The following is a 23,214-nucleotide window of genomic DNA, read 5'->3' as shown; positions in this document are numbered from 1 at the left end:
TTATAACTAATAGTATGTTAATTATACTTCTTTTTAAAAGTACACTGGTATAAAGTTAAAATTTGATTTCTTCTCTGTTAAAAAGACAAAGTTTTCTTGGATAATTGGTTTGCTCTTGACAAAAGATAATAAAAGTTTGTGTGTGTGTGTATGTGTTACCTTTTAAGTAATCTGCCTAGAAAACAAAAATTCTGTCTTATCAAAATAATTTTCTGTGTTTCAAATCATCTTTATCAAGTCTTTGTTTACTTAAGAGAACTGAGTCTTCTCCACTAAAAGAGCTAAAACTATTTTAGAACTATTTAACATTCTGTATTTGCCTTGTAAAGCCTTTATCACTATGGTTAAATGGATAACTATTTACTGTTTCACAGAGACCTATGATCTTATTTGGCCAAGTGTTTTAAAATCTTTTGATGTTTTTGAGAAACTTCCCAAAAAGCAGATTCTAAATGAAGTCTTTATGGCCTTGGACCAACTTTGGAATATTTTAAGAGGGTCCCTGGAAGATTTCAAAAGATTTGTTCTCAGAGCACCTGGGTGGCTCAGTCAGTTGAGCATCCAACTCTTGGTTTCAGCCCTGGTTGTGATCTCAAGGTTATGAGATTAAGCCCTGTCTCAGGCTCTGAACTTGGCAAGGAGACTTCTTGGGATTCCCTCTGCTCCTCCCCCCTTCACTCTCTCTCTTTCTCAAATAAATAAATAAATAAATAAATCTTTTTTAAAAAAAAGATTTGTTCCCTCTCCTTATTAAAAGAGAGATGTTAAACTAAGTATATTTGATGTTGAATTACATGGGAAACATTGTGAAATAAGTAATATTAAGCCTTCCTTATATTTATATAGATATATATTATAGATGTTCTAGAAATTGTATAAAATTCCTAGAAATTTGATATATCCTAATATAATGTTATTAATCATAATTCCAGTTATTATTTTAAAATGTTTATGTTACAGAAATAACCAAATTTCCTTGTGAATTCCATGATAATGAATTCCTATTAGATCTTTAATTATGGGCAATTTTAAAGTATTTTATTATTCACAGAGAGTTATTTTTCTCTGATATTTTTGTAAGAGTGAAACTCATGGGAAGGGCCTTATCAAGTGGTTCTGACCACTGATACTTCTGTAAACTGGATCTTGAGTATGTCTCAAGGCTGAAGAAGGCTCTACCTGACATCTCATCCTGTATTAACATTGGAGATTTTCAAATCAAATGGACTAGGAAAAGAAATAGCCTACATTGAGATAGATTGCTTCCATCCAAGATACCACACCAAAGCTTCATACTTTAACTAAACATGAAACCTTCCTTCTTCTCTTTCTTTCCTTTATTCTGGCATTGGTCTGGAAAGATAACACTATCAACCATATCTCCCAGGCCCTGGTTAAGGAGGAGTAACATTTCAGACTGCTAGATTTGTTATCAAATCTTCTGTCCATGATGCTAAAGACCATGTGGTCCTCCTTCTGAGCAATTTTTCTTCTATTCTTAATCGACCCTTCACATTACCATTTAGGAGTCAATTACAAAGCCCAATTTTTATGGTCAGAATATCCATGTCTTGTTTTTACCTTTCTCCAATTATGACTGTACTTTGTCCAGTTAAACACAAATGCCTATGCAAGTTATGGTATATTTGCACTTCTACATTCTTATGATTATTTGAATCAGACCTGTCCCAATCACAAAAAGATCTAATAGCAGTACCCATCTTTGCAAGGCAAAAATTGTTCTGCATCATAGGATAGCCTTTTATTATCTTCTAGCTGAACAAAGAAGTGTCTATACTGTGGCCAACACCACTTGCACCTCAATAGCATTTGTGGGGAAGTTGAGGCTGAAACACACAAAACCTGATTAAGCCACTTGGCTTAAGAAAGTGACTCCTTCAATGTAGACTTTCTTTGGCTTATTTGATTTGGATTGGTTTGTGCTTTGGGGATAATGGCTCCAAAATGCACACCAGACAGTGGGGATTATCACAGTAGTCTCCCCGGTGCACTGTATTCCTTCAAAAGCTTGAAATGCATGCTCATAGCTGCTAAATGATCTTGCTAAGACTGGAATACCAGAAGAAAAAAGAAAAGAGAGAATGACTAACCTAAGAAATGTGAACATGGTATTGTGACCTATGAATACCACAGAGTTTCAACAAAAAACATCATGACCTGTGAATACCACACAGAGGATCAACAAAAATTGTGAGAGTTTCAGAGCAGTAGCTGGGAGAGGTGCTAATGCCTTAAATTTTTTTTAGCACATCTCTCAGTCATAATGAGAGTCTGATCAAAAGGGGGAAAATTGTTAAAAAAGAGAGACAATGGATCCAAAATGAAGTCACCTATACTAAGCTCACATCATCAAACCAAGACTTAATTCCTAGATTACAGTTTCTCTTGCAGAAATGGAATCTTAAACTAGTCAATCATTAGCACTAGTGAGTTAATCTGCTTGATAGACCCCCAAAAAGAAGGTGACCTTGCCATAAATAATCCACTATTTGGTAGTAACTTCCTTGTTTTGCCCCCTTCTGCCTATAAAAGTCTCTCATTTTGTACAGTTCTTCAGAGAACCTTTCTATCTGCTAGATGAGAAGCTGCCGAAGACATGAATTGTTGAGTAAAGCCAATAAGATCTTTAAAATTCACTCCGTTGAATTCTGTTTTCTTAATACCACTGAATTCAACCATAGACAATATTAACAAATATGTGTGGCCATAGTTTGAGATCCTTGCTCTCAACCATCACACCCTTCACATATACTCACCAATGTGATAACTTGAATAATTAATTTAAAGTCATATTACTTTAAGCATTTTGGTTGCTCTCTCAATCTTACCTTCACAAAGTTTACTGTTGAATAGTAAACCCATGGAATACAATTTGGGTCATTTGGTCCTGGACCAGACCTTTTAGGGACATTCCACCTGTAAGTATTTATTTCTCCTGAAAAAAAGGAGAAGAAATAGAATTTACTAGTGTTACTTCTGTTTTAGATGTTTTACCTGAAGAAATAACAAACAGATCGTTATATATTTTGGTTAATGTTTATTGCTGGGGAGAGTTATTCATTAAAAATGTTCTGATTAACTTTACATCTTGATTTTCTGAATTTGCAAAATGGCAGATTTTTCATTCCAGACTACAACTTTCTTTCTAATGTGCCCTTTCTATTATCAACAGATGTTTATCCAAGACATGAAGACTTACTGTATTCCTCACTATTTTTTCTCCTCACATTTGATATCTCCCTCCCAAGAGGTGGGCTTGAGCACACTTGAGTTACTGTGGGACTCAAACCTGATTTCTGATTGAACCATCAGGGAGCTTTGTAAGCTTTTACTGCTGAGGTCTCATCTCAAGCCAAAGAAATTAAAATATCTGGAACGTAGGACTAGGGCATCAGTATTTTTTTAAAGCTTCTCAGGTGATTCTAATGTGCAGACAAGTGACATCTACTTAGAACCAGAGAAAATCAGAGAGACTGAGTTCCAAATCTCAACCCTGTCACTTCCTATTTACCTAACTTTTGACAAACTGCTTAACTTCACTGACTTTTAGTCTCCTTACTTGTAAAGTAGGTTAGTCATCCCACTCTTCAGATTGTTGTAAAGATTAAATAAAATAAAATACCTACATTAGTGCCTCTCATTGAAGGCAGTTCATAAATGTTCATTTCTATATATGCTAATAACAAATGAATGCCAGGTATCACATTATGCTTTCCCTGTGGCTGACCCAGAGTCTTGCAGAAGTGTCACAGATAAATTTACATAAATTAGCAAAATAATCACATTGTAAAAGTTTCAAATAAAAGCCACATTATCTCCTTTTGGACTATCCAACCTCATCAGGACATATAGTTTTTAGCTGAAGGCAAGCCACAAGGCAAAACAAAAATGATGCTTACATGTAACTTGTTCCATATTTGCTCATACACCAGTAGGTTAGCAATATAACCTTAGGTCTAGTTTCCATTACCTGTCATTATAGTGCCCCCCTTCCTTGTTAATTGCAAAATAAATTGCTGATACACAGCTTCCTAAATGCAAATGGCTAAGGGGTGGTGTTATTAAAGTTGGGATGATCCATTATTCACCCCAGTGGAGAGCACAGCTCTAAATAAAAGATGTTCCGTACATGTTCCTTCAGTGGCATCATGGAAAAGAGGAAGGGGAAGAAATTTGAGAGGGTTTGCTTTTCTAATCTCATGCATGCCTGGATTAACCATTCGTCTTCAACTTTTCTGGATTTTGTGTACAAGACTAATTTCTTGCTCCTACCCTCAATCTCTGGGCTCTTCCAAGCCTTTCATCTTTGTCAGAGATCCTTGTGGGGATTCTCTCCTTCAGAGTTCCAGTGAGAAAAATGCCCCTTTGCCACATTCTGATCATTGTTCCCTCTACCTGCCCACCCCACCCCCAAACTCCATCAAGGGCCCTTAGAAGGGCAGTCAGCACAGAAGAGCTATGTCCCTTGCCAGTCTTCACCATCAGGGCACAGCAGCCTGTGGGGCTCACCCCAGCTGGCCCACAGTCCTGTTAGAACCCTTCCTCATGCCTGATTGACACCTTTCTCCCCCCTTCCAGAGTTGCTTTTAACTATCAAAAATGAATGACTTTAAAAAAATGAATAACTCTAATTGCTTTTTTGACCCATTTAAAACAATCTCCCTCTTCATAAAAGCAAGACATCCATTACAGAAAATGTTGAAAGTAGAAACAATGTGAAGAAGTTAGAAGGAGTATCACTGTTATTACTTAAAATACTACCCCAAAGATATAACCATTATTAACATTTTGGCTTATTTTCATTTTAATCTTTGTTCTATACTTGTATTTTGCTTATTATGATACCACAAGTTTTCCCCATGTCATTAAAACCTTCTTAAGTATCATCTAATGGCTCTGTAATAGATCATTGTAGGGAAATTTCAAAATATGTTTAAGTATCTACCTATAGATAGACATTTAAAATGTTCATGGGAAATTTCTTGAAGCAGCAAAGCACAGGCTTCTGAATTAGGGGTACATGGGGTATGAAGCGGCAGGAGAGGTTGGAATTGGGCCAGTGAAGATTTCCTTTCCTCAGTCCCATCCTTGTAAGAATACCTTGCTAACTTTTTCTAGTGATCCATTAGATTGCTTTCTTTTCTTCCTTCTATGCATCTTTAAAATTTTAAAAGTTTATAAGACCTTTATTGTAATTATTATAATTTTTAGTCATATATATACATATGAATTCATAAATATATTCATATATATTCATATATATACACATATGAAGTAAAATGGAATATAATTCCTTTGTAATTATACCTATGATTGCTCTCAATTTCATAACTGAAGGTCATAGAGACTCTTGACATTTACTACAACCACATCTCAACTGTGTAAATGTTATGTGAAGCTCTTTAAGTTATGATATTTTCTCTCCCTTCGATGCTAACTTTCCCTAATTACTCCTTTCTTTATTTGTTCCAAATCAATCAATCAATCCTCATGGATTTTCTTTCTCTGAAATTTTTATGAACACTCCCAGATACATTCTTAAAACCCTTCACCACTTAGAATTTCATTATATATAATCCACATTACTACTGAAATGATTAGTCTTATCTTTTTTTCTTCCAAACTAATTTTAAACAACTTGAGAGAAATGTATGGCTAAGAGCATAGGTTCTAAAGTCCAACAAGTTGAAGTTCCACCATTACTAATGTATGACCTGGTAAAGTTCTTTACCCCTCTGTTCTTTAGTCATTTATCAAATGGACAAAACAATACCATATTTCAATTATAGGATGTTTACTTTTCACATTTTAACATAACTAAAATCAAGATGCATCTTTCAATCATAGCATGTTAAGGTTTAATTGACAGTGTGGTCTTTCTTTTAGTGCCAGATAAAAATAATGATGGGTATTCTAATCAATGATATCAGAGTCAATGACATATGTTAATGTTTACCTTTTTGGGTTATTATAAGGAAAATGAGATTATTAAAAAATATAAAGCATAGCACCTGGCAAAAGATGGACATTCAATATGTATTAGCTATTATTATGTCTCACTACACTTTTAGGTCTCTATTAAGCCTAGGAACACCATAACCACTTGTCTTTGGATAAATGATGAGCTCATATTAGGAGTTATTAGGCAATGGCTGGAATGTATTGACATTAAGATGAACTTTCCAAGAGTCTTCAAGGATCAGAAAAGATCAAAAGAGAGTCCAGTGTCCTTATCAGCATGGAATAGATCTCTGGCGTAACTTACCTGGCTTTGTGATGGGCACGTGGAGTTGCTTCCCACTATCCATGTCTTCAATACCATGGGCTGAGATGGAGTAGGGCCGTTTGGCTTTGTTCTTAAATATGATCAGGATGGAGTCACCCACTTCAGCATGAACCATTGGGCCTAAAGGCAAAACACAAGCCTGTGTGCATTATCACTGCTCTCTTCAACACTGATGTAATATATATGTATGTGGGTTTTAGCAAAATAAAACAAAGGTTAGCTTTTTCATTAGCGTACTTCCTTTAGAGGGCAATATAAGTAATGTTAAATACTCATGTAGTGTTTGGCAATTGGACCAACCTGGGTTCAAGTTCTGCTTCCTTCAGTTATTAAAGAGGCCTTGGATAAGTCAAGTAACCTGTCTGCTTCTTAATTTCCTCACCTATGAAATGAGTTTAATATCACATTTCTCATAGGGATATAGTGAGGATTGAATAAGATAATGTATGTAAAGTACTTATTTCAATGTATTGAAATATAATAAGTACTCAGTAAATGCTTAAATTTTACTACTGCTGAGACATTCTCTGGGAAAAGCCATACCCACACAATATGGTGACTTCTACTTGTAATCCTTCTGTATGTAACATTTGGTAAGTCTGAAATTGTTCATTATCTGGTAAGTGGATATATTAATGATAATAACCATAATGAAGATCCAATGAAATATTGAACATAAAAGGGTTTTGAAAGATAAGAATAAAATTAAAATATCTATGTGATGGTTTATGATCAATACAGTGATTTCACTAATGCACTAATCCAGTGCTATTTCTCAGTACTTGGATACCTTGATGAGACATGTGCTCCTCAGCAATCACACATATACATTTCTGTTAGAAGCCATCAGCCTCTGTGACACTGAAAATTGGTTCACATCCTGCTGGAAAGCCCTGTGCCAGCATGCTCCGGGGTGCCTCTTGCCTACACCAGGTATTTCTCACCAATCAGTGCATCAGGAGTGGCACAAATACAGTTAGCTCAGATTGGCAGAGCACCATATACACAGAGTACCACATTGACAGAGTACCATATACACAGGTCTTCATGCAGCATTGTTTCAAGGAGGATGGAAGCAGGCTCCCATTTTGTAATCTCCTCAGACCTGATCTTACGGTCCCTGGGGATTTATTTGCATTCTTGGGTATTCACAGCATTCTACATTCATAGGGAGATAGACTCACAGTAGGTGGTCTGACTACACCCATCCACTCTTCACTGAATCAAACTATGGTTATAATTGTTTTTCTATATGAGTGGGAAATATCAGAAAGGGAGACAGAACATGAAAGACTCCTAATTCTGGGAAATGAACTAGGGGTGGTGGAAGGGGAGGTGGGCGGGGGGTGGGGGTGACTGGATGATGGGCACTGAGGTGGGCACTTGACGGGATGAGCACTGGGTGTTATTCTATATGTTGGCAAATTGAACACCAATAAAACATAAATTTATAAAAAAATAAAAATAAAAAAAATAATTGTTTTTCTGAGAAGACCATTAAAGTCCTAAATGAATCTAAAATTTGTTGGACTATTTTTATCTTTGGAAGAAAATATTTAGTATGATCCAGGAAGTCTCTAAAAAAAAAAACCCTACTATTTTGTTTTTAATGATAAAGCTAGAAAAGAATGCATGTTTTTAAACAGCAAATTTGGATATAGTTACAGATAGGTGCATGTGTATACATATATTAAAATCATTATTTGTAATTCATTACCATTTCAATTCCACATGACTTGTTGTACTAGTAAGAGTGAATGTCTTCTGATTTGAGGCCTGCTATGTCAGTGGGAGTAGGAAAGAACAAAGGTGTGCCTGGCCTGTCACCTGCCCTGTGCCATTTGGAACTTCAGGAGCACAGGTTTGTCCCTGAGCTTCAGAAAAATGAGTGAATGGGCCTATGCTCTCCTGGGGGAAGCACTGCTGGGCTTACCTCTGAAGGAGTCACTCCTTTGTGTCATTTTACTGAGCAGACCCAAATCAGGGCTTTTTGAGGGGCAATCCACCCTGTTGGCAGGACCAGTATCTTTTTTTCTGGAGCTTGCTTGACATATACAGCTCAAAAGAAGGAATGTTCCCACTGGGGCTGACTCTAAATGTCACAATCCAAGCTTGCATGCCAGTGTTAATAGACAGTGAGGGTGCAGGAAAGGTGGATGGGGCATTTAATAATTTGTCAACTTAGCTGTCCTGGTGCCTTCTTTAATATTAAGAAGGACTGTGTAAAGTCATACTACTTATATAAGTCACCTTGTACATTTAAAAATGAGGACAGAAAAAAAAAAGGCAATGGATTTCAGAAAGTCATCTAGATTAGCCCTCTGCCTAAAGATCTCATCTTCAGGATGAGATCAGATTTGGCTACTCCCAAGGGGAAATCAGGGAAGGAAAACCAGAGGAGCTTATCTGATCGTCAGGTCAGGCAGCCCAGGGCATCAGACAAGCCCAGGAGATTCTGAGAAGGCCAAGTTCAGGAGGTCCCAAATGCCTTACACCCTCAGTACTCAGTGGATGCCCCTTCCACCCTTAGTGCTCCTCTCTTGTAAGGGATTTCTCTTTTACTTGTATTATTTTTATGGTGTGTTTTTACGGTTCTGTGCATGGATAATCCAGGACCTTGAAGGAGTTATGCAAATACTTTGCCTGCCCTTCTGAGGCATCAAATTATTTCAAGTTAAAATGTCTCGCTCAGCAGAGGGGGAAAAGGAACTTCAGGGCAACAGACGTTGGTTAGACAACCTGATGTTATGGATTGCTGTTTGCATGTTATCTGGTTATCTGGTTGACTAATATCTGGTTGTTTGAATGAGCTGAGCACACAGCATGCTCCCTTGACAAGGGATGGCAGGAAGATGTCACACTTGGATGAATGCAGTCAGGCTACTCTGTCGCTGCTGCCTCTTCCTAGGTGTAAGTGTGACAGTATATGTGTGCATGTTCATGCACCCTTGGGGCTGGCAGTGCACGGCTGCAATCTGTGCCCTACCCAGGAGTTCCAAGTGCTTCTCTCGTGGTGGTCGAGCCTTGATCTCCACGAATTCTCCATCAGTGTATTCTCTGTAAACTACCTTCTTGTACTGAGAGCCAATCCAGTTTTCAGTGTGGTTCATAAATATATCTCCATGTCTGTAAATCAGAAACATCAGAAATTAAAGTTGCCAGGACATAGAGAAAAATTGAGTGCTTTGGAGTGATTCCGAGGTACTCCAGAGCAGTGTTTCCCAAATCTGGCACCATCAGGATCTCCCTGTGGAGCTGGACTTTTGCACCAGGCTCTCTGGAAGTGGGGCCAGGAATCTGCATTTGAAGCACCTCAGGGGGTTCTGACTGGGGCAGGCCAGCACAGGTCTCACTTCTTGGGGACCCTCACTGCAAAACCCTGTTGGGTGCTGAATGGGGCCAACATTATTTAGAGACTCCCATGAGATGGCACATTCCTTCTTGGGACCAACTAACCTCACACACATGCACGTGCATGCACACAGGCACACACTCACACTCTACCACCCTGAATTCTTTCAGATGTCATATGTATCATTCCATACCTTGTTCTACTTTTCCACTTTAAAGATCTCAAGAAAGACTCTGGGTTGTATATTGTGCATATACTCATATACAAATATAGGCATAGTTGATTCTTGTTATTCACAGGAGTCATGTTCTAGAAAGTCACCTCGAACACTGAAATAATGAATACTGAACCATTGTTCCTAGGGGAAATACAAGGTTAGGTTTTGTAGATGTTGACAACGAATGGCCCCAAGATGTGCCACTTTGGCATGTGGATCATTTTGAGCTGAAAACTATCAAGACCCAAAAGTTTCAGGAATAAACTTTGACCTTCCCTCATCTGCCTAAAAGTGTTTGGGTAGAGGATCTGCTCCAGGAAGGGGCTATTACCAGGGGTGACTATAGTATATTATAAAATAGGGGTGGGAGATAGTGAGGAATTTAGTGAAGACTGTTAAAATTCTTCTCTCTGTCCCATTTTTTTCTGAGTGGCCCAGCCAACATCTGTTTACCTAACATATACTCTTTTTCATCTTCCTATGAATTGTTTTCCTTTCCTTTGAGGTCCCAGATTCCTTCCTCCTTCTTAGTTCAGGATGAAATATATATCTCATTTTGCCTGTCTTTGGAACCTCTCATGTTTATGTTGATTCTCCCTGTGTAAGCAAATTTGATTTCTCACATCAATTTTATTCTTAGACCAACCAGAAGAATTTGAAGGGTAGAGGAAAATTCACCTCCCCTAACCCTCAAAACCCCCCAGTTTCTTCAAACCTCCAGTCACAATATTTTCATCGACAGATAAATATCCTTGGTTTATGTATGTTTCTGTTTAAATATATCTTATTCAATATCTATAGCTAATTCATTAACTTTGAACTCATGGCCAATAGCACTATAATTCATGCCTGAATGAAGCTTATCTAGTGCATGTACTTCCTCTGTAAGTCACATCACAGCCTTCTTGCACTTGAGAACACTAGGCAGCACTACTCTGGGGGGCATTTTAACAGTTAAGTCACCAACAAAAAGCACACACACACACACACACACACACACACACAAGTGGCACTAAATAGACCACAAAGAGGATGTTTGTTTACAGTAAAGCTGAAACAAGAAGGCAGAGGGATTCTGTGTGTCCCTCCACTCACGCTCTCTCTCTCTCTCTCTTTTTCAAATTGATAAAAATAATAATCTTTAAAAAAAAGACAGGGATGCCTTGTTTGTCTAACCTCAGCTGGGAATGTGTGCATTGAGTGACACATTCTCAGCTGCTTTATGCATTCCTGTAAATGACCACAAAAATTGATTTTGGTGTTACAAACAAATTTCAGTGAGTAGGCAAATTCACAAACATGGAATCTGCAAATAATGAGGATCAACCTCTATTTAATTCATCACCAAGACAGATGATCACAAAAAGATGGGAAAAAAGTCTATGGCTCCTTCACTATCTGCATCTGCCAACCTCCCAAACCTTGTTTCCTATCACTGGCACCCATACACTCTGTGCTCTGGTCATATAAACATTCTCTCTTGAACTCCACATGCCCTCCCACCTCCAGGCTTTCCATGCATTGTTATTCCCTGTGCTAAGGGCACTTTCTCTTAAGAAGCTTTCCCTGATGGTGTACTGGTATACTCCTCCCGAAGTTCTCCCCCAGCTGGGGCCATGTGCACCTGCTGTGAACTTCCTCTGGGCCCTGAATTTCCCCTCTCATGGTGATGGCTTTGCTCATATGCTTGTTCTTTTTTTTTTTTTTTTTTAATTTTTATTTATTTATTTATGACAGTCACAGAGAGAGAGAGAGAGGCAGAGACACAGGCAGAGGGAGAAGCAGGCTCCATGCACCGGGAGCCCGACGTGGGATTCGATCCCGGGTCTCCAGGATCGCGCCCCGGGCCAAAGACAGGCGCCAAACCACTGCGCCACCCAGGGATCTCTCATATGCTTCCCCATGAGCCATGAATTCTGTGGGAAAGGGCCTTGCCTGCCCTTGTTAGCACCATTTTATCGGCACTTGGTACAATGCCTAGCACACAATAGGTGCCTAACAAACATCTGTATATCTTTGACCTAGACCATATGCTCTCCAGGGGAAGAGGATTTTTCTTCTACTTTCATTTTCAAATAGTCCTAGTAACATGTGTAATAGTGACCCCAACACCTCTGGAACCACACTTTACTGTTTATCAGCTTTCCTATTCTGCAAAGTGGAGTGATCACAATGTATCTGCCTCCCTAAATTGGTGCAAAGATTCTGTGGGTTAAGATCAGTAAAGCACTGTGCCACACACATACTGAGCACCATGTAAGTGCTTGCTCTATCACCATCTTGTGATGGCATGGCATGTGATTTGCTGGGCCAAGGCTTACCAGATAGGTCAAGTGTATTGTGAGGGTCATTATCAGATAGAGACTTAAAGACCCTAGCAGAATGCCCGGAGCATGGTGGCTGCTCAATACATGGCAGTTGTTGTCTCAAATCCCAAGTTGGTTAAATTAAGTGAATATCAGTCCACAAGCCCTGGAGTACTAAGAATACAGCTTTATTTCCCTAGAGCAACTTAATTTATCTCTGTTTTCAAATTTTCTCCCTGGCACAAACCCTGGCATTGTGCTGATGGGTCCCACTGGTTGCTTTTCTGGGATCCTGAGGCCTTTTCAGTGTGTTCTGAGAAAGCCCTGGGTATCTGGATCCCAAGTTGAGGCAGAGAGTCTGTGCTAACTGGGACAATAAATATCTCAGAGATGACCCATACCAACAGGTAGTTTGAAAACCAGACATGGGACACTTGGGTGGCTCAGTGGTTGAGCATCTGCCTTCCGCTCAGGTTGTGATCCTCGGGTCCTGGGATCAAGTCCCTTATCAGGCTTCCCACAGGGAGCCTGCTTCTCCCTCTGCCGGTGTCTCTGCCTCTCTCTGTGTCTCTCATGAATAAACAAATAAAATATTTTTTAAAAAATGAAAATCAGATGTGCCCCATGCCATAGCTTTGTCTCAAAAGGTAGAGTCATAACAACTGGGAGCAGAAGGGGCATTTGTCCCTGGGCTCCCACCTGCAGAGGTACCACAGATGTGTCAGTAGGAGGACTGGTCATCTCCATCTGTACTGAGTTTTTATCTACAAATTGGTGGTACTTTGAATATGTGAACACGTTTTCATTTTACTTTGTTTTAATTTATTTATGGGCAATATCCAGAGTGGCAGGGTAGAGTACAAACACCCCAGCACCCCTATCTCTCTGTTTCACCTGGGAAACAGTCCCAGAAGACTGAGGCTAGAGCATCCTGCCAGCTCAGAGAGATGGTGATCTGAAAACAGAAATCACACTGAGTTCCAAGAAAAGTTATGATAGCTATGTTTCTTATACTCTCATAGCTAGGAATATGCATAGAACAAGATTATTACGCAATTATTTCTTTAGTTCTAACAGCCTTGTAGTAAAAATAATCATTTTAGAAAAGGCTGAATTAGTATTCATTTCATCTTCCATGGCCCCAGTATCCGTCTTTAGCTTGTATCAATAGCACTGCTTTTGCAGAAGAGGAGTGTCTGGTTTAATAAATGGACTGGTGGGGCATGGAATAAATTTTAAATCATCCTGTCTCTGAGGCAAATCTTTTTAAAATGAAGGAGTGATTTTTGTTTCTTCATTTGTCCATAAGGTGACGCTGTTATACCCTTTTCCAGGAGTCTACACCCTCAAAACAGGCCAACAATTAAGATGAGAAAAAAAAAGACATGTGAAGATTAGGAACAGTTGAGTATAGAGGATTTGTGTGGAATATGGCCAGAGAGAATTAGTATGGGGGGCAGCGGTGGTGGCTGGAGCTGATAATACAGAACAAAGAGGACCAAAGACATGCAAATTAACATGTCTTGGTGTTGAGAACACAGATTTGTCCTGTAAGAGGTCTATTCAATTCCAGTGCCCATGACTTGTGGTTAGCCTTAACTCTGCAATGAGTCTCCTGGTCTGTATGTGGGGACGGGGAATATCCACACAGCATGTTGTTGTTTAGTGGAGGAAGTCTATAGGTCAGCCCCTGGCAGATGCCTCTCTGCCTGTATGACTCTACCCCAGTTTACGCAGGTAGAAGGGGAGGTATGGGTGTGAGACCTGTGCTCACATACCTGCACCAGGCTCCAGTCTTGCTGACTCTTTGGTGCTTAGCACTGGCTGACAGTACTCTCATGGGAGGGTCACTCTTGGGGACTTTCTGGGTACAGGGTAGAGAGACCAGCTCTTTCCATCTCAATTCTCTGCCAAAACAATGCCTCTTACACTCTCCTAGGTTGTCCTCTATCTGGATGGATGCTCTTTCCCTACAGTCCTCAATCTACAGCACCCCATCTGCTCACCTCGCTGCAACACCTCATCTCTGCCTCCCTCTGTACCATTTTGTCTTCACAGTCCCCCTGTCACCGGAATCTGCCTCTTTCTCTAATCCTTTCATGCTAGGTGCTTGCTCAAAGGCACACACATTCTCAGGACAGCCATACATGAAACCTGCCACCCTACGGGTGAGGATGCATTGAACCTGCCTGGTGTGCCCCCAAATGACTTCAGATTCCCCTCTCAGATGCAGATGGGCAGCTTCCTTCATCTCTTGTGCTGATCCTAACAGTCTCTGTCTGCCAAAATTGTGCATACAAAACCAGGGCAATGTTAGGTTTTCACACTTGACAAATGTCTACAGAGCATGTGCAATCCCACCCAAGAGACTTGGTGGCTTGGCCCATGGTACCTTTCCCCTCTTGCGTCCAAGTGCTGCTTTTCGAACTCCCAGTTTTTGTTAGGGGCATAATCCCATTCTACCTCTTCAGCAGCGATGTAAAAGGTTCTTATCATCCCGTACGGCTGCTCAGAAGGGTCCTTGTTGCCACAGCTGTTGACCTCATATATTTGATTCATGCCTCTCACGAAGTGGTGCATGGTGTAACAAAACACCCTGAAAATACCTGAAAGAGGAATGACTTGGCATTGTGTGCGGAACTCAATAGTTTTAGTAGTTTTGGTTTGCTAGCAATCTATAGCATTTTGTTCCCAAATAAATAACCGGTAAGGTGGATTTTTAAAACGCCATGTTTATATAGTATTTTAAAGCTGGACTCCAAGAGGAATAAATTATTTGAATATTTTTACTTACCAGGGGATAAAATACCACCTGAAATTCATCTGTAATCGAAAATGAAAACTTGCAAAGTTGCTACCAAGAAATAATTCCTCTGGGTCTTCCCTATTGTACACACATGTTAGAATAGAGTTGCTCCTGGAAAATCACTGATACGTATGATTATCTTAGCCCAGCCCAGTTTAAAATAAACTACCCGTAAGATTGACAGTCTAAACAAAGTTGAAATAAGGGCGCATTTCTGAAACCATGTGTTTTGCCCTAAAGGATTTCATAAACACATAAGGTATTATTACTAAAGCCAGGCATATTACTTTATTAAGCCTTGGAACAAAGGAGGTTCTCATTACCAATGGTAGGTCTACATTATACCAGATGAGAAAAAAAAGAAAATCAACTAGATTTCCTTATACAATGCCAACAATTACATCATGTACTTTTATAAACTGATGCAATTTTCTAGATTGGCATCAGGTAGCTATATCTTAATTGAACTCACCATAAAATCACATAAAATTATTGGAAGTTATTAACTGACAGTGGAATTACTAGGTCAATAAATCCTCCCTTTTGTAGACTCTGTTCTTAGAGACAAGCAAGGAGTGATTATTCTCATTATCATCTACAATGCACAGTGATAGCTTTTATCATATTATGCATATCTAAATATTGCCAAATTACCCCTTGAGAATGACAAAAACCCATTGGTTCAGTGGGTACTTTAGCTGCCTCAGCACTGACCAGGACCCTCGCGGGGAAGTCTCTTTGTGAAAACACACAGAAGACATTCTGAAGGCAGACATGGAAAGAGCTCCCTCTGTATGTTGTTTGCTAGTCAGCCCGTTATTCATGTGTTCATCATGTTCTTTGCTAGCCAAGGAATTATCCTCTCTAAGAACAAAGAGGAATTTAAGGCCTTGATTGTGGTGATGGCTTCACTGATATATGCTTAACTCCCAACTCATCGATTTGTTCTTTCTTTTTATGCATAAATATCTGCTTATTTTTTTCTATCTTTTTTTCTTTGTTTGTTTTCATCCCCTCTGGTAACCATCAGTTTGTGCCCTATAGCTAAGAATCAGTTTCTTGATTTCTCTCTCTCTCTCTCTTTTTTTGTTATCCTTTCCTTTTTTTTCCTTTGCTCATTTGTTTTGTTTCTTAAATTCTACATATGAGTGAAATCATATGGTATTTGTCTTTCTCTGACTAACTTATTTCACTGAGCATTATGCTCTCTATAGCTCTGTCCATGTTGTTGTAAATGGCAAGATTTCATTCTTTTTATGGCTAAATAATATTCCATGGTATATATTACCACATCTTTATTCACATTTGAGCTGCTTCCATGTGAGCTGCTTGGATATTATAAATATTGCTGCTATAAACACAGGGGTGTATGTATCCCTTTGAATTTGTGTTTTTGTATTTTTGGGGGGTAAATTCTCAGTAGTGTAATTCCTGGATCTTAGGGTAGTTCTATTTTTAATTTTTTGAGGAAACTCCATACTGTTTTCCAGAGTGGTTGCACCAATTTACATTCCCACCAACAGTTCATTAAGGTTCTCCATATCTTTGCCAAATCTTTTTGTTTCTCATGTTTTTTATTTTAGCCATTCTGATAGATGTGAGGTGACATCTCATTTTGGTTTGCAAACCCTAAGATTCTACCAAAAAACTATTTGAACTGATAAATGAATTCAGTAAAGTCTCAAGATGCAAAAATCAATGTACAGAAATCTGTTGCATTCCTATACACTAATAATGAAGCAGAAGAAAGGGAAATTAAGAAAACAATCTCATTTACAGATGCACCAAAAACAATAAATTATCTAGGAATAAACTTAACCAAAGAGGTGAAATACCTGTACTTTGAAAACTATCAAACACTGATAAAAGAAATTCAAGATGATACAAAGAAATGGAAAGACATTCCATGCTCATGGGCTGGAACAACAAATATCGTTAAAAGGTCTATATCACTCTAAGCAATCTAGATTTAATGCAACCTGTATCAAAAGACCAACAGCATTTTTCACAGACAGAACTAGCACAAACAATCCTAAAATTTATATGAAACCACAAAAGACCTCAAATAGCCAAAGCAATCTTGAAAAGAAAAAATTGAAGGCATCTCAATCCCAGATTTCAAGTTATATTACAAAGCAGTAGTAACTAAAACAGTATAGTACTGGCATAAAAATAGACACATCAATCAATGGAATAGAACATAAAACCCAGAAATAAACCCACAATTATATGGTCATTCAATTTTCAACAAAGGAGAAATGATTATGCAATGGGAAAGAGACAGTCTCTTCAACAAATAGCGTTATGAAAATTGGACAGCAACACGCAAAAGAATGAAACTGGACCACTTTCTTATACCATACACAAAAATAAACTCAAAATGGATTAAAGACCTAAATGTAGGATCTAAACCCATAATAATCCTTGAAGAGAGCACAGGCAGTTAATATCTCTGACATTAGCCATTGCAACATTTTTCTAGATATGTCTCCTGAGGCAAGGGAAATAAAAGCAAAAACAAACTACCAAGACTACATCAAAATGAAGTTTCTGCACAGTGAAAGAAACAATAAAACTAAAACAATAATACTAAACCTACTGAATGGGAGAAGACATTTTCTTTTTTTTTTTTGGTATATTTTTTTATTGGAGTTCAATTTGCCAACATACGGCATAACACCCAGTGCTCATCCTGTCCAGTGCCCCCTTCAGTGTCCAGCACCCAGTCAGCCCATCCCCCACCCACCCATCTCCCTTTCCACCACCCCTTGTTCGTTTCCCAGAGTTAGGAGTCTTTCATGTTATGTCACCTTCTCTGGTATTTCCCACTCATTTTTTCTCCTTTCCCCTTCAATGGCATTCACTATTTTTTATACCCCCCCCACCCCCTCCCATGAATGAAACCATATAATGTTTGTCCTGGGAGATATTTTCAAATGACATATCCAATATATAAAGAAATGATACAACTCAATACCCTAAAAATAAATAATCCAATTAAAGAGTGGGCAGAAAATATAAACAGACATTTCTCCAAAGAAGACATATAGATGGCCAACAGACACCTGAAAAGATGTTCAAAACAAATATATATTAATTATCTATTTAATAAAGTGGTTAAAAACAAAAACAAAGAAAAATATTTGAGTTGAAGTTTAGGATCTACTCACATTTGGGGAACTTTTTTTGGCCTATAGATATGGGACAGGAATTGGTAAAATGACCAAGCTATTAAGCAGTCACAGATTTATACTCAACACCAAATGTAAACTGGTAAACATTGTCATAAGCTCCTTAGAAGCTTGTAGGGTACATATGTAATACACAAAGTGCTGGAATAGTTACCCATGTTCCTAAAATTATTCCAGCCAACTGTAGCTTTGAATGCCCGTTTCTATGGATTAAAACTGGCTGTTTCCCTTCTCTCCCATCTTTGGTCTTGAAGAACATATTTAAAAAAATAATTGTGCTTAAGGCATACCTTGGTTAGGGTGATTCATAATTGATCAATTATACTAATGTAGAAAGGTTAAATACTCAGAGTCTATAAGGCAGGAGTTAATGGAGCTCCTAGTTTCAGGCAGTTCTTGGACAAAAGTTTTGAAGCCCAAGCCTTATTTTTTAATTTTTTTATAAATTTATTTTTTATTGGTGTTCAATTTGCCAACATATAGAATAACACCCAGTGCTCATCCCGTCAAGTGCCCACCTCAGTGCCCATCACCCAGTCACCCCCACCACCCCCCACCTCCCCTTCCACCACCCCTAGTTCGTTTCCCAGAGTTAGGAGTCTTTATGTTCTGTCTCCCTTTCTGATATTTCCCACTCATTTTTCTCCTTTCCCCTTTATTCCCTTTCACTATTTTTTATATTCCCCAAATGAATGCGACCATATAATGTTTGTTCTTTTCCGATTGACTTATTTCACTCAGCATAATACCCTCCAGTTCCATCCACATTGAAGCAAATGGTGGGTATTTGTCATTTCTAATGGCTGAGGAATATTCCATTGTATACATAGACCACATCTTCTTTATCCATTCATCTTTCAATAGACACCAAGGCTCCTTCCACAGTTTGAAGCCCAAGCCTTAAGTTTTTAACCAATGACACTGAGAGGCATCAAAACTGCATTTCTAGTGTGAAGTGGAGAATTGGACATCAATTCATAAAGGATACAGAATCAGCAAGTAAGTACTCCTCTTGGGTAGAATATTGGTTTCTTTTTTTAAAAGATTTATTTATTTGAGAGTGGGAAAGAGAGAGCAAGTGAGAGCAAGTGAGGGGAGAGGCAGAGGGAGAGGGAGAGAGAGAATCTCAAGCTGACTCCCTTTCAAGAAAAGGGCTGGATCTCACAACCCTGAGATCATGACCTGAGCCAAAATCAACAGTTGGATGCTTAACTGAGTCACCCACATGGCCCATAACAGTTTCTTTTTAAGACTAATAAAAAAAAGTTGGGTTGGAGAAATATTTTGAATGCCCATAACATCTGCAATCCTTATTTTTCATGTGGCAGGTAGCATTTGCTGCCACATATTGCTTCATATGTTTTATAAAAGTTTCCCGATTATCTAATTAGCTTGGAAATCTCTAAGAGAAGGAATGAGTACTGGCACTTCAATGAGCCCTCCCTGGACTTCAGACCCAATGCAGCTTAATACAGTTTACCCTCTAGGAAAACCAGAGGTGCCCAACAAAATGAAAATGGAGAAGTCTCCAAACAACTTATCAAAAGGCTACTATCAGTCTCTAGAGAAGGGAAACCAGGTCATGTCCATAACCAGAAAGCATCTATGGGCTGTCTGTGTGTGGTGCAAATGTTGGTGCTTAAAGGGAATAAGAAATATCCTCTTTCTTGGGGCTGAATCATTCCTGGGAATGAATTAAGAGCACTCTCCTAAGATTTGTGTGAGAAGGTCATTTAGAGAACTTCCATTTCTCCTTTGTGCCATTTTAGATACTTCTCCTCTATTCTTTATATTGTGTGTCTGGAATAAAATAGTTGGGATTGTCTGATTGGAACCAAGGCTATTTGTCCTGCTATAGGCCTTGGAATGCTCAAATTCAACCAATTTCTTCTAGAGTATATGCCTGAAGATAGGAAGTTGGTCACCTGAGATGGTCCTGCCAAGTTTACCTGCGTGGTCCGGCTGCATGAACACCGTTGTGGAGGTATGTGGAAACAGGGCTAGGGTGTCGCGATGAGTCCCTCGTAGGTGGATGGTGTTCCCTTGAAAATAAACTCCATGCATATCAGTGTCGGTGCCCATTCCAATCATATGCCAGGAAACTCTATCTTTTTTGCACATGCTTAGGCCTGGCTGGTTGCCATACATATAGCCATTGATCGCTAAGGAAAGGAAAAAGATAGAGCCCACTATGATCTTGTAGGTACTGAAGATGCACCATTTTCGTTGAGGATTATCAGTGTGTGTGTGGGAGGGGGGCAGGCTGTTCAAGTGTTCAAGTTCAAACTGTTTACAGAAGCTTCTAACTACAAGAGAGTAAATAGTAATGGAGAAAAGTCACACAGTGAACCAATCCAAACTGGAGACTAAATTGAACAATGAATAATGAAAACACACTGAAATTGTGATGTTATACTTAACAATGTATATGCAAGGGCACAAGTTCTAAGAATCAATAAGGAATAAATCAGGTTGTTTTCTGGCATAATTTTTTCTGACAAAATTGTTTGATAGTGTAATATGATATCCTGCAATTCACATTTTAGTTTTGCAGATTTTTTAAAGCATCATCCTTGTAAAAATATTTATGAACTTCATTCATTTCCCCAAAGCCTGCTCTAGAATTCTTGATTTGAAAATCATTTTTTGAGGTTATTATCCTATTATCTCCCTTAAGTGTCTCTCCCTCAGATTGTTAAATCATTTAATTTTGTTAGATCTTCATCTGCCAAGGGATTTGCATTGGATTCCAGAAGTTGCCAGATATCCCTTTACCGATTTCATGCCTGTAATGATTTGCAATTGATTGACATTGTATTTGCACATCTGGTCAGTGGAGAGGGATTTTTTTTGCAGGGGAGAGAGGTGCTAAGTCTATGAGAGGTTAGTCTTTGAGGAAATAATTTTGTCTTTTGATAACTTTTATTTCCCTACCTCGATAAAATAACTGAAGGGACTTTGAATAATGATGACTTAATAATGAAGACCTGTATCTCCAGAAACGAAAGTTGGTTTCCTCTTTTATATCAACTTCAATCCACTGATAGTGACTACCTGGAACAGTGCCTTGAAAAGAATTTAGAAACCACATTCTCACTCTATGAGGGATAAATATATTAACTGAATAGCACTGTTTGAGGGGGTACTATACATAATTATGTCTCATGCTTGATGTCCCTTGGAGAGATAAAAATTCTATCCACACCCTACTCCTTACTAGTGCCCATAGTTAAAAAGAACAACTATCATACATATGAATGATCTTCTTTTATGATCCCATTATCAGATAAAATTACTTTTTATTTCTGTGTTTGCAGAACCAGTAGTACTGGGTAATTTTACTCAAATATCTGGGACTTTCAGTAGAAAGTCTAAGAAGCCTAGAGGCTTCTGAGAAGAACATGGTATCTTCTGAAAAAACTCTTTGATAATTATATAAATTATCTTTTTTGCAAATTATATAAATCTTGTCCATTGAATTTTAGAGAGATTTTGTAAATTGGGGTGCTAATAATTTAGTCCTTGACTGACTGGTAGAGAATCTTCTCTTGCTTTGGAACTCTAGTTCAAATCCTCTCTTTCTGGACCATCCATTCATGAACTCAACAAACACTTTTGTTTTCTGTTTTGTTTTGCTTTTTAATAGCACTCTAAAAATTTATAGAAAGAATGATGTCATTGCTGGTTATAGTGTCAGGTAAAGGTAGCCAAAGCCCATGATAAGGTAAAGAAGTTACACTGTTCTGCCTTCTTGGGTACACAGTCCATATTTGTTGACAAGGCCAAGAACTACTGTAGGTAGGCCTCTTTTTTGTCATAAAATATCCCCAAAGACAGCTCACAAGCCGTTGGGGATCCATTGGGGATACCCTCTAGGGAAAGAGATCAACAAACACCTTAGAATATAGACTAATGTTTATCTCTAAAGTAATGGAAAGCACTGTCTACTGTGTAAGGCACTTTCTTTTTGATACTGTTGCCATCATTCTTCCTTTTACTCCAGGCAAGCAAGCCTAGAGATAGCATTTAATTTATAATTAATGTAAAATTTAAATTAAAATACATTTCTTTCCCTGCATTTTGTTTTAAAGGTGGCATACTCTGCTTGTCCAAAATATGAGAGTGTATTTCACATTGTCAAACCAGGGTGGGGGATGGATGTGATGAGATCCATTAGGGTTTAATGCTTTCTCTTTACAGGCCTCTCTTATAATAAATTTCTTTTGCAATTGAGTTTCCCATGAAGAAATTGCTATGTTTCCTCATTTCTACTTTATTTCCTCCCCCACCTCTCCTTTTTTTTTTTTTTTTTTTTTTTTGGCTACTAGGAAGGTTAGAAACAAATTTCATTATTCAGTTATAACAACAATTTTGTAGAAGATGGTATTGAAAATGAGTTACTCTGTACTCTTCATTGGTCCAAAAAGGAGATTATTGGCATAGAACACTTAGGACCATAGGAATCTGTGAGCTGGCTGCTGTGGGTCACTTGGAACTTTGGAGTTTTTTGGACTTCCTTGTGGGGAAGGGAGAGTAGGGACTATTTTGTTATTTCCATGTAATGTCTCAAAGGCAATAAATAGTTGTTATCCTTGGTCCTAAAGCAAGCAATTTGGCTCCTGTTATCTTAGAGTGCGCCACTTTGTTGACAGCACTCTTATAATTGTTTGAGTTTGAACTCTCGCTAATTATTCTGTCACTGTGGGTAATGTGCCCAAGACCAAGGAGAATCCTGTGTTAGTCACACCAATTACAAGGTGGTTTGCCACTGTTACAACAGATATAAGAGATACAGAGAAGGGGAATTAAGTAATTCCTTCTAAATAATATCTGGGATAGGAATGAGTAGCGTTTTAAAAATTAGCACTTTAGACATTCTTTCATGTAACTTGATAAGAGATGCTTTGCTGTTTAATGTTTATCTCTAATGATCACTGGATTATCAGACTTAATGATGTGATTACAAACCCAAGGGAGGGCATTCTGTCAGTAATTTTCTACTTTTATAATGTACTGTGATCTTTGCAAGTTCATA

At 38.4% G+C, this 23,214-nt stretch overlaps 1 protein-coding gene across 2 annotated transcripts in view; it reads right to left on the bottom strand.

The window, feature by feature from the left end:
- The window catches only part of HEPHL1 (hephaestin like 1), an 87,116-nt gene that overhangs the window by 24,937 nt on the left and 38,965 nt on the right, over window positions 1-23,214 (bottom strand). The window contains exons 11-15 of one of the 2 annotated variants that reach the window (XM_055320690.1): window positions 20,129-20,341; window positions 14,575-14,788; window positions 9,294-9,433; window positions 6,287-6,427; window positions 2,850-2,956 (exon numbers count right to left, since the gene is read on the bottom strand). In XM_055320690.1, the coding sequence (XP_055176665.1) occupies window positions 2,850-2,956; window positions 6,287-6,427; window positions 9,294-9,433; window positions 14,575-14,788; window positions 20,129-20,341 (815 nt within the window). The remainder of the gene's footprint in view (window positions 1-2,849; window positions 2,957-6,286; window positions 6,428-9,293; window positions 9,434-14,574; window positions 14,789-20,128; window positions 20,342-23,214) is intronic. The other variant, XM_055320691.1, reaches the window with a different exon arrangement.

This window comes from Nyctereutes procyonoides, unplaced genomic scaffold (genome assembly GCF_905146905.1).
Source record: "Nyctereutes procyonoides isolate TBG_1078 unplaced genomic scaffold, NYPRO_anot_genome, whole genome shotgun sequence".
Taxonomy (NCBI): domain Eukaryota; kingdom Metazoa; phylum Chordata; class Mammalia; order Carnivora; family Canidae; genus Nyctereutes; species Nyctereutes procyonoides.
Note: the sequence above shows the minus strand (reverse complement) of the source record. Positions and strands in the feature narration are given on the sequence as shown.